At 32.9% G+C, this 12,487-nt stretch overlaps 1 protein-coding gene across 1 annotated transcript; it reads left to right on the plus strand.

The window, feature by feature from the left end:
- The first annotated feature begins 1,548 nt into the window (after positions 1-1,548).
- On the plus strand, positions 1,549-10,217 carry LOC115960435 (probable pectin methylesterase CGR3). Its single transcript, XM_031079342.1, has 6 exons — positions 1,549-2,057; positions 2,152-2,191; positions 2,291-2,332; positions 5,563-5,937; positions 7,215-7,270; positions 9,515-10,217. The coding sequence occupies exons 1-6, from the start codon at positions 1,947-1,949 to the stop codon at positions 9,665-9,667; spliced, it is 777 nt and encodes a 258-aa protein (XP_030935202.1). The 5' UTR covers positions 1,549-1,946; the 3' UTR covers positions 9,668-10,217.
- Positions 10,218-12,487: the final 2,270 nt, after the last annotated feature.

The raw sequence follows: 12,487 nt of genomic DNA on the forward strand, positions 1-12,487 counted from the left end.
TGTTGGTCTCAAAACATGAGCTGTACTCTAAAAATAAAAGGGCTGTAAAACCAAGTAAAACATCCACAATAATCGGAGTTATTGACCAATATGGGAGGTGAAAGAACAAAAAAAGTCACATTGTGAAGAGCATCACAATTGAATCACATGGAGCAATTTTGTCGACTCAACACCAATCGGCTTCGTTGATGGTCCAAGCCAGTATTATACACAATGACAAAGAGAGAGACCTCACAAGATTTAGTGGTGACAGAGTGAAGCCCATATCTCAAATTGGGCTATTGGTTTTGTGCCTATAGCTTAGCAACCAAGTCTATGTATGGTCTTGATTTCTTCAATTTTCATATTACATTCAATTTCCATCGGTTGTTGTTGTTGTTGGTTTTTTGTTTTTGAATAAATACTTTATTACTCAACCCAAAACAGGGAAAATACAAAATGGCTTGGGCCTAGAACCATCTCTATCTAAAACTTTCACCACAAGATACGACATAACGGACATAGAAACTGTCCCAAACCAAGAAACAAAACCAGTCCATTGTTCACCCCTAGCCTGCTTACTTTCCACTCCATATGACATACAATTCCGTTAAAAACATGGATCTCGTATTTCTTTTTAAAAAATGTTTTTTGTCCAATCTCTATTATTTTGTTAAAATAACAGATTTGTCTCAAAAAAAAAAAAAAAAACCTGGTAAATAGTTGCAATTTTTTTTTTTTAATTATTACAAAAATATATATTAAAAAACCCCATTTAACAAAAATTGTTAAAAAGAAAAAAAAAAGAAGAAGAAATTATTAAGGACAAAATTTAACTACAAATTTAGTTGTAGCCATTGGCTGTAACTCTCATTAAAAGAATGAGTTATATTAACGTGTATTTTTAGGACAATTGTTAATAAATAATTTTAGAAAAGTTTTTATATCATTTTTATGGAAAAGTGAAAAGTTGTAAAAAATTTAGTTTTTTTTTTTTTTTTTTTCATAAAAACTTTATTAAAATGGTTTACTAACAAATGCTTTTAGGATATGTGTTAACTTTTCTCTAAAAAAAAAATTTATATGGCTACATATTTTAAAAATCTAATATTATTGAATTAAATGTTCTTTATGTCCTTAACATACATAACATACATGTCAAATTTCGTGTCAATCGAATATTATTTACTATTCGATTCATAAACATATATTTTTTTAATGTATAATTTTAGATTATAAAAACTTGAAATTTAAACATAGTTATTGATCTCTAATTTTTTTTTTTTAAATTTACAAATATAAAGAATATAAGAAGATAATGCAATTCATTTGCCAAAATTCATTTCATAAAAATACACTTATCAAAATTATAGATAATTTTTTTTTTTTGTTTTTCAAATCACTGTTCACGACGGGTGGATCCATAACGGGATAAATCATTGGTCCCAAGACAACAACTTTAACACTGAGTGCCCAACCACTCGGAGAACCCACTATATTAAAATTATAATAATTACAACCAAGATTGTAGCACTTTTTTGTCCATATATAATCCAAAATAAACCGCGTTGATGCAGTGTAGCCTTCAAAACCGGTCCAACCCAATTACCCAGTTGCGACTTGCCAGCACTGGAGAGAGTGTGGAGACACTGACTCGACTCAAAAACTCAAAATCTTTCAGCTTTCATCACCCAAATAATTCCTCCGTCCCCACTTTTTTTAACAAACTTACCACAATTCCGTTGGATTTCCATTTCCGCAACCGACACCAAAAGTTTCATTACCCACACAGCTCTTCACAATAATACAGACCCCAATTACATTTCTCACCAGAGATATTTTTTTACAAATTCAGATCTCAAAATAAACAATGCACTCTCTTTAGCCACGTTGGAGATTCGTGTTGTTTTTTTTTATTCTGTTTTTGTTTTTTAAAATTAGAGAAGAAAAAAAAAAAGTATTTGACTATGTCGAGGAGACCAGGAAATCACGCTCGACGATTAGGGGATAATGGAGGTTTATTTTCCAGTTCGAAATCGCGGTCTCCGCCGATTTTGGCTTTGGGGCTTATCGTCGTGGTAATTCAAATTTTGGTTATGGAAATTTATTTTACTGGAAAAGAATTGCACGGAATTGAATTCCTAATTTAGAAATTTTTTTCTCTTTCTCCAGGGAGCGCTGCTTTTTATTGCCTATTCATACAGAAATTCAGGTGAAATGACTAGAATGCCCTTCATCACCCCGTGTGTGTGTGTGTATAAGCTAAAAAATTGATTGATTGCTTATTGTTATTATTTTTTGTGTGTAATAGGTGGATATGGCAATAATATAGACACTACAAGCAGGGTTGAAGGTAAGCTTGGCTTACTTTGAATTGTTTGAGAGTTTGGAAATTGATTTCAGTTCATTTTTCAACAATATCAAGTAGTTGTCAATTGTCGTGCATTTTCAATTTTAGATGGAATTGTAAATGATGGTTGCTATTGGTTGGTTTGATCGATGCACATACCCTGAGGTTTGGTCTAATGCCAATCAGGTCCAAGACATTTCGAATTCCTAAGACAGTTGAGAAAAATGACTACTGGGCCTTACAGTGTTTAGGGACTAAGTTGGCTTTGGGGATCAAATTGTTCAGTTTTGAAATATCTTGGGCCTGGTTAGCATTAGCTTAAATCTCGAAGTACGTTAATGGAATTTACCCTTGAGAAAATAATTGAAATGCATTCGGTGAATTTCTAGAATGTCGAACCAATAGGTGGGGAGTGTCCCCTTTGTTGAAATAGATTATCATTTAGTTGGAACTTAGGTTATTAGCGAATTTGTTACAGACATATGTGTGTTTGGTTGTCTCTATATTGTTTGCTGTTCAAAAAAGTTGAAATGGTGAAGTATTTGACACGTCTGTGAGAGAAGCGAATGTTGAAGTATTTGACATAATCCTTATGATAAGAAAGATCCAACTTATGAAGATGAAGACTGGATTAGTTTTCTAACTTTTCGAAAATGTATTAGCTGATGAATTAGAGGTTGTTGTTCTTGTTTCTTCTGTACCTTTAGTGATTCTTATACTTGTCATGTTACTTGGATTATATAAAAGCGGTATTCAATCTCTTGTGAGGGAGGATTTAGCTATTATGAGATGGTTGTGGCATAGCAAGGAACCTTAGATTGCTACTACAACTGAATTTTGTGACTCTCCTAAGAAGATTTGGGACTCTATTGCAGAATTGTTTTACATCATAATAATATTTCTCTAGTTTATGAGATATATGAAAATATTTTACCATTAAAATGTTTGGGAGTACGGTAAAAATCTTAAGAATTTGTGGAATTAAGTACTACGCCATTGAGCCATCACTACTTGTGAATGCTTTCTTGTTAGTTTAGACTCCAATCTACGTGGGTTCAAAAAGATCAAATTCTTGCTAGTGAGACCTTGCTTTTGGTTGCTAATGCTTATTTGTGACTATTGCACTCATCTTTGGGACAGAATGCCACTAGAAATGGCTCCATTGACACCACCTTAGAGTCTTCTGCTTTAGTTTCAAGCAACAGATTATGTACTTGAAACTAAAGCAATGGTTGCTCTATTGGACCTGGGTGACAAGAAGTGTGATCATTATGGTGGCTCCAACCATACTGAGCCTTATTATTGGGTGAAATATGGCAAGGCAGATAATGTGCATTGGGTTATTGATGGTATTGTGCAACCATAGCCTACTTCTACTCCTTGCTAGGCATGCACTTCATGGTTACTGATTAGGCATTTTTTTCCTTTATAACGTAGGGAACCTTTCAAAAGAAGAGTCCTTTGGACTCATCTCTGGCCAGTTAACCTATGGGCAACTAACACCACCCGCTAGAACTAGTTGTCAGGTAATCTAAGGGCATTCAACCTAGATGAGCTAAGCAGTTTATGCTAATGCCCAAGAGTGGTCATTGATTAGATATTTTCTATGCTGCAATAATTAAATCATTGGTTTAGTGAGCATGTAATTGAGTTGCTTATTATCATATTAGCTGTGAATCCTTAAGAGGATATGTAGTAACTAAAGTGTAAGAGTTTCAAGATCCTAGGGTATTTCTATTGGAGATGAATTCCTTCCAAAGGAATAATTAGTGTAACCATTAAGAATTGGATTTGGTGCACAATTGTTTTAGAGAGTAATAATATCAGTTCATCACAACAAGCTGTGAAAGAATTGTGTCAATACGGCATGTATCATGTTGCCATTTTGAATTGCTTCTAGTTATTAGGAAGCATGGACATGGCAAAAGTGGCTGTGTATCTGTGTCGAAGACAGGCATGCCTTGTTCATGGCTGAATGCATGTCCGTGGAGTGTCCAACCAATTTTTTAAATGGCGACGCAGTAAATTTACTTCCGGGACATGATTGACCAAAGAATTAAAAAAAAGGAAAATGTCAAATCTGTAAGCTCACGATTGTTGATCGATAGATTAAAAGCTTCAAATACAACTCTCTCTCTTTCTGCGTCACTACATCAGACCACTCAGCTATCAATCTGTTGTTAGATCAGTGAGTCCATGGCCATCAGCAACCCCATCACACTTCACTGGCCTCCATCTTGATATTTAGCCGCACAATTGGTCTCTCTTGCCCATTTGTGTTTGCTGTTTGTATTGGGTTGTTTGCTTTTGCCTTTTTTAGAACACTCTGTATCGGCCATGGGGTTTTACTACTTTTAAGTTTTAATCATTTTGTTTATGTGTTTTTTAATTGTTATAGAGTTTTGGATTTTTAGTAAGGTTATTAGGGTCCGGTTGGTTAGGTAAGTGTATAGAGTACTTTCATTTTATTTATTTTTTAATTAAAAAAAGGTTTCTATTATGTATAATGGTATAGACTTATAGTTATATTATTATTAATTATTCTATCAAAAAATATTATTATTTATTAATAGGTTTAGTTGTTGTTAGAAACTATTATTTAGTATTGTGATTAATGTTAAAATGTTAATTAGCCAAATTAATTAGTTGCATTGTTTTTATTTTATTTTATTTATCTATTTTTAAATTGAATTTTTTATGGGTATCATGGTACTTCATTGCTATCTGTTATTGCTTTTAAATTAATTGATGGTTGTTACTTATTTTTGAAACCTAAAATAAACATAATACATTCAAAAAATATATAAATATATTTAAAAATAACCTTTAATTAATTAATTAATTGTTGTGTCTCCACCATGTTGTGTCTTAGTTTTTCAAGAATTATTTTGTCGCTGTGTCCCATGTTATGTCCATGTCCATGCTTCTTGTTAGGATATTTGTAATTTGGGTTACATAAATATATGCCTAACAAAGTGTACGACTTTGGATAAAATAGAATGGAGGAAAAGAATATATGTTGCCGGCCTTGACTGATTTCCGTCCTAAAAAATTTGGAACTAAGACTTTGCTTTTTTTTTTTTTTTTTTTTTTTTTTTTTCATGTCAGACTTTGCTATTGTTGTTTGGGTTACATACATATATGCAGGCATGCATGCTTTAGCTAGTTTACAAATTTTTCATCATGTAGCAATTTGGCTTCAACTGGTGATTCAAATTTCTCCATATATGCAGGTGATTACTCATGCACTGCAGAGGTCCATCGAGCACTTCCTATTTTGAAAAAAGCATACGGTGACAGCATGCATAAAGTTTTGCATGTTGGCCCAGACACCTGTCCAGTGGTTTCTAAATTGCTTAAAGAGGAGGAAACTGTGGCCTGGGGCGTGGAACCATATGATATAGAGGATGCAGATAGCAGCTGCAGGGCTCTTGTCCACAAAGGCATTGTGCGTGTAGCTGATATCAAGTTTCCTCTTCCATATAGGCCAAAATCGTTTTCTCTTGTAATTATTTCTGATGCTTTAGATTACTTATCTCCAAGATACCTCAACAGGACCCTTCCTGATTTGGCAAGAGTATCAGCTGATGGTCTTGTGGTATTTACAGGTAACAATTTAAAAAGAGCTTATCCTCTATTCAGAATGGATGTTGTGTATATACATACATTTTGATCCAACATTGAATCTTTTTTATTGGTATTAACCAAATTTCAAATACACTTGGGTCTTTTACTACTCTTTGCAATCTCAAGTTGTATAATGCTCTTGGTACTGTGCTTTGATACAGAACTTCTTAATTTTATGCCCCCATTGAAGATTTATATAGATGATTTGCTAGGATGCATCGACTTCTATATATAGATATGCCAAAACCATGCAAAGCCAATTCCACATATATACTATGTAGTCACCCATTAGCATTGTGCTTGAGATGGAATTGGAATTCTTTTGTTATGTATGTATCTTCTCAAAAATATTTTAACTGAAATGAATTTTTTCACCTCTTCTGAGCATAGGAATCACTTGGTCCATGCGCTTTAAGAATTTTTTTTTTTTTTTGTAAGATGACTTTGTCATCTTGTCGAGGAAGTGCAAAGAAAAATTTATTTTAGTTTTAAAAGTCAATTGTATATATTTTTTTTCTATTAATCTATTTGATTTATTTTAGGTCTTATCAGTTAATTACATTATTAGTATTTTTTTTTTTTTTAATTTTGTAGAGTCAAGGGTATTTTTGCAATTCAATAACTGGACTTTCCTAAGTCAATTAGAAGTAGTCTATATAAGCACGCTATTATGCTCCTAAATGCTGATCGCTAGGTTTTGTTCACTCTTGTTTGGTGCTGATTCATAGGATACTTTTATTTTTCTGTTATTCGATTTTGATGTTGCATCAGTTTTGGTTCTGCTTTGTGTCTCTTATGAGTTGCTTTAATAGGATACATGAATATTGAGTAACAGTTTTGAAAGGGTCAGAGGGTAAACTGATATAGCAAGTACACAGAATATGTGTTAAGGAAGACCCTTATTAGAGTTTTCTCCATCTTGTGCGTTTGCACTTTTCCCCTTACCTTTTTCTCTAGTATTGGTATTTCTGTGTTTGACTTCATACATAGCTAAATTGTTGTCCCCACCCCCCCCCCCCCCCCCCCCCCCCCAAAAAAAAAAAAAAATCACGCATTTGTACGTTCCTTTGTATGTACTTATGATTCATACTTACCATAGATGCCATATTTTTTGGTTCTTCACAATTGTGTTTTTTATTCTCAGCAACTCAAGCTTTAAAGACTGTTTTTTAGTGCAACGACTAATTCCTTATTTTAATTGAGCAATTTATTATTGTTTTGAATTTTTACGACATTTTTTTTAATATTTACCATGTAGGCTATCCTGGTCATCAGAGGGCTAAAGTTTCCGACGTGTCCAAATTTGGAAGAGCGGTAAGTGGCTGTTGTCTATACTATTATTTAATAGCATAGCAGTGATAGCACTTATAGGTGTCCACTTTTTAAAGGATCCAAAATTCCCTCACACATTAATCAAAATAAATTAAAAACATTTCAAATAATAGGGTCAAAAAAAGTAAAATATCATATTCAACACCTAATTTTTAGGTCACAAATTTGAAATAAAATACAAGCTAAACAATACTATAAGAAGTAGTTATAATGGTAACTTCTAAAACCCCACATTATTCACTTTCTGCTCTAGAATAGTTACTTATAAGTTATAACTACCTATACTTTTCTGATAAAAAAAAGTTCACATACTTTAGATGATTTAGATAGAGGATAAATGTGAACAAGTGCTCATTACCTATACTTTTTGTGCTAGGCTAGTAGATCTTAATATGCTCCTTAATTCCTGAGTCGTTTGTTTGTTAAACCTTGATGTTGGACTTGGATGTTTGAAGACTAATAGTAACTTTTAAATTGGTTTTAACTACAGTTTATAATCTTTGCTGAACTTTTGGATTTAACTACTAATGTTGTTGGGAAGTTCAAATTTGTGATAGCCTTGCTTTTTGTTTGTGTGAGAGAGAGAGAGAGAGAGAGAGAGAGAGTAGGGGTATTGTGTGCTCTGCAGTATGTTCCCAAGGCCTTGTTCTGAATATGCCCATGTTATCTTTTTCTAGGTTTCCAGTTTCCAAAGTGTGTTCCAAGACCTTGTTGTGAATATGCCCATGTTATCTTTTCTCCAGGTTTGCAGTTTCCAAACATGCAACTTGGAATAAATAATATGAGTTATAAACAAAGTGAAAATTAATCTTGCTAATGGGTTTCAGCTCAAATGGCATTTCCTCCCATAAAGATGGGTGGAGGGGAGGTTATGTGTTCAAGATCCGTTAGATGCTTGTGTAAAATGCCAATAACCCAAGGTGAAAAATAAGCTCATCCCGTCTCCCAAAAAAAAAAAAAAAATTTGTCCTCCCACCTCGTCATCCAAATTGCAAAAAAGGGCCCCAACCTTCCTCTAAAAAAGGCCCAACTATGTAAAAACATTTCTTCAAAATGTAGTAGACCTTAAATTTATAAAAATGGAAAAAAAAAAAAAATTAATATGAACTTTATGTTTTAAAATTATTTCCACAATTTTTTAGTACCACTTTGCTGTTTTACTTTAAACTTTACATTTTGAGTAATTGGAAATAAAAGCCAAGGTAGAAGAAGAAATGCTGAATAGTGAATAAGAAATCAAGGTACATATAGAAGTCTTTTGAATTTTTTTAGGTATATCATCATACTTTAATACTTCTATATTGATTTATTTTCTGAATTTACTCTTTAAATAATCAATTGACCTTTTTAAATTTCTTATATTTAGGCTAATATGTTATGTAATCAAATTATTTCTATTACATAATCATATAAAGATTGACAGTATGCTTAAAAGATGGTAAAGATCAAAAACATTATCTTATATTTATTGGTATACATATTGGTGACATTAGAATTAACCCTAGCAGTTGTAATGGACATTGTTGAAAAGATTTGTTTGACAATGCATATTATTAAAAATCGACTACGCAAGTGAATGGAAAATCACTTGATGAATGTTTATTTGGTCTTGTATATGGAGAAATATATATTATGAAAACATATATGTATATAGACACACAATAATTTTAAATTATGAACAACTTTTTGGGGAACTGATTACATTGACATTAGGCAAAAACGTAAATCACACTATGTATTTATGTTATGTTATATATGACAATTAAATTTCAATTTAATAAATTAATTATTTATTGCTTGCATAAATTTAATATATATATATATATATATATATATATTTTGAATTAGTTTTATCTTTTAAGCTTACTTTTTTCTTGCTCCCCTAGACTAAAATCTTGATTCCGCCACTGTGTTCTAGAGGCTTCTTACCATGTATTGAAGGGAAGCTTTACTTTTTGGATGTATTTTCCTATGGGGAATGATTTCCAATGTTAAGAACATACTCGAGAATGAGACCTTCTAATACAAGGGGGCCTTTTACAAAAATTGCTTTTATTTCAATCATGGCATTGCCTCTTCAGGTATCTCACTTTAAGGCCCATGTTGCCTCTTAAAACTTATGTCGAAACGGTTACTCCATAATCCTGCAACTTGATGTTTTGCCAAACTGAATGTTGTCAATGATTTGATTCCTAAAAGAATAACATGTTGAAGTTGCTTTTGAAGGCTAAATTGAGGAGTGCGACCTGGTGGGTACGATATTTTGTTCAGACTAACTTAGAAGAGAATGAAACTGCCATTAAGAAGTTCGAGCAAGCTGCATCAAAGAGGTCATTCGTTCCAAATTGCCAAATATTCCACCTCAAGTCATTCCAGTGACATCTTACATATTTCCACCTCAGGTCATTTGTTTAACATCTTGACATTATTCTGACAGTAATACTGAAGCTCCTAGGTGCAGCAAATCAAATTGATCTTCAATTCTCATCTGTAACAAATTATCTGGAAAATGTTTTATCATGATTAGTTTACATTATTTGTATGTTAGCAAATCATGTTTTAATTCTTTAAATTAAATTATTATTTGGAAGTGAAGCATGAATCAGTATATATCTGCTCTTGCCAAGCTCACTGATCGTTGTAACTTGAAACAGAGTTTTGCTTCTGGTAGACTGTCTATAATTTGTTGTTATTAGTGAAATAGTGCCGCCAGTTGGGGAAAAATCATATCCTACTACTTGTAACCATCAAATAATACAAGAGTGCCAAATGATTGCATGGTAGTGGTGACTGGTGAACCCTTAATTAAGGATCAAACAGACATATTAGCCTCATGGTTTATGCTTGAGTTTCCACTATTGATAGTCTCAAGCACCCTTTTAAGGCTCTGGCTCTTGTAATAAAGGTAGAATATCAAGTTCAGAATCTCTTTCCTATATTCCTTTATTTCTCATTTGGTTTTTGGTCCTCAAAAGTCAAAACAGAGTAATTGTTAACTTTTTCTTTTATGCGCAATTTATTATTTGCTTCCTTTTTTTTTTTTTTTTTTTGGTTAAATCAATTTATTGTTTGCTTCAAAACATTGGGAATAAGGCTTTTGGTACAAGGCTTATTATTAGGTATCCTTGGAGTGTGTTAGGGTCTCCCGTCACACTGTCTACAAACTTTCTAGGAGTTGTTTTATAAAAAGGTCTGGTGGTCTGCCTCTCTGCTTTGGATTTTTCTACTTTTAAGTCTGGCCATGTCTGATGTCCCTTGTAAGGCATGGAGGGCCACATCTTGACTTCTAAGTTCTATCACATTTGATATTCCAAAAGTGCCCATTGGGTATTGATTGCATAGAACCCTGTTCTGAGATATGAATAGCCAATTCTGATCTTTTATTTATGGTAACCCTGTTCTGAGATATGAATAACAAATTCTGATCTTTTATTTATGGTAACCCTGTTCTGAGATATGAATAACCAATTCTGATCTTTTATTTATGGTGGAATTTATTTGCTCAGAAATCTGGTGGGTATATATCATTTATGGACTCTTCTTGAGCACTACGTTTCCACAGAGTTATGTGGCTTTCAATTTTAAAGAACCAGGGTAACTCAAAATTTCAAGTTGCTTTAAAAGCTGTTCAAACTGGAGAACTTCATGTTTAGATGTCCAAAAGCAACATCATTAAGCTATTGGAGCTTGTTCGTTAAGATTCATCCAGTTTTTATTGATATAATTACATCAATATTAGTTTATTAGGATCCAGCAGTTCGAACGATAACTCGGTGAACCAATTATGATGGGGCCTGATTCATCTTTTGGTCGATACCCAGTACAATAACTGTGATTCTTAACATTTGTATGCGACTTGTTACTTGTTAGACTTAGAGCCTCTAACAAAGAGGTAATAAGATTGTAAAGAGGCATTAAAAACCTGTACATAAAAGTTAAAAAAGAAAAAAACTCGTTTGTAATTTAATTCCAAACACATTGAACATACTTTTTTTTGCTCTCCCACAGTGTATCCTCAAGGTTTTCAACCAAAGACTAATCACAGTTTGCACTGGGTGGGCCCACGAAGCGGTAAAGCGCTGGCCTATGAAATTCTTTTCAAAGTGCAGACAGCAGGACTCGAACTGGGGAGCACACCTAGTCAAGCCCAGTACAAGCACCTTGAGACTGAAAGCCCAACCAACTCAGCCAGTACAAGCACCTTGAATACTACTATTCTTTTTACGAAAAAAAAGAGAATATTGACTTTTTTTGGATACTACTATTATTTTTACCAAAAAAGAGAATGTATGACATTTTAAGATATCATCTTTAGTTATAATCTATTTCAATATTAATTTTGTTTGGATACTAGTACTACTATTATTTTTACCAAAAAAGAGAATGTATGACATTTTAAGATATCATATACAACATTTGAAGATATGATCTTACTTTAGATATAGTCATTTTCAATGTTAACTTTGTTTAGATACTAATACTACTATTATTTTTTACCTAAAAAGAGAATGTACGAACTTTATAAGATATCATCTTTTTTAAGGTAAGGTTATATGCACAATAAACCGAAATATGTGAATGAAAATAAACTCATCCAAACTCATGCTAGGTTGGATAATAGTATTGCCTATGGGATTCAGAGCTCTAGCTAGTCGATCTGTTTGTATTTGTGCTCACATTTTAACATTAAAAGAGGCCCTAAGACTCGATTTGAATTCAAAATAAAATACTATTATCCAACCTAGCTAGTATACATTATTTTGATTCTTTTTAGGCAAAAAATTCCTTGTATTCATTAGCTGTCTCTGCTTTATCTAGAAATCTAAATTGTTTACACGCTTGAGTCTTACGATCGCCAATACGTGTAAGCATATATGTATTGTAAGCGGTAGACAAAAAAAAAAAAAAAAAAAAAAAAAAAAATCCGTTTTCAATATATTCTGGGACAAACCCTCATGGAAGGTCCAAAATAACACAAAGATGCATTGTTCATTGTTGAGATTATTGCACCTATAGCAATACTTCGCTAACAATTTTGAACGCACCCATACATACAGATCTTTGACTTTAATCGACCTAGCTTCCCATCCACGCATTATGTCCCCCTCTTTAATTGAATGGATGGCCAATGCAACGTCTACCTGCTTCTCTTGCGCAAGAAACATGGCTAAGACAATTTTAATGCGACCTAAATGTCTT

This window comes from Quercus lobata, chromosome 9 (assembly GCF_001633185.2).
Source record: "Quercus lobata isolate SW786 chromosome 9, ValleyOak3.0 Primary Assembly, whole genome shotgun sequence".
NCBI classification, from domain to species: domain Eukaryota; kingdom Viridiplantae; phylum Streptophyta; class Magnoliopsida; order Fagales; family Fagaceae; genus Quercus; species Quercus lobata.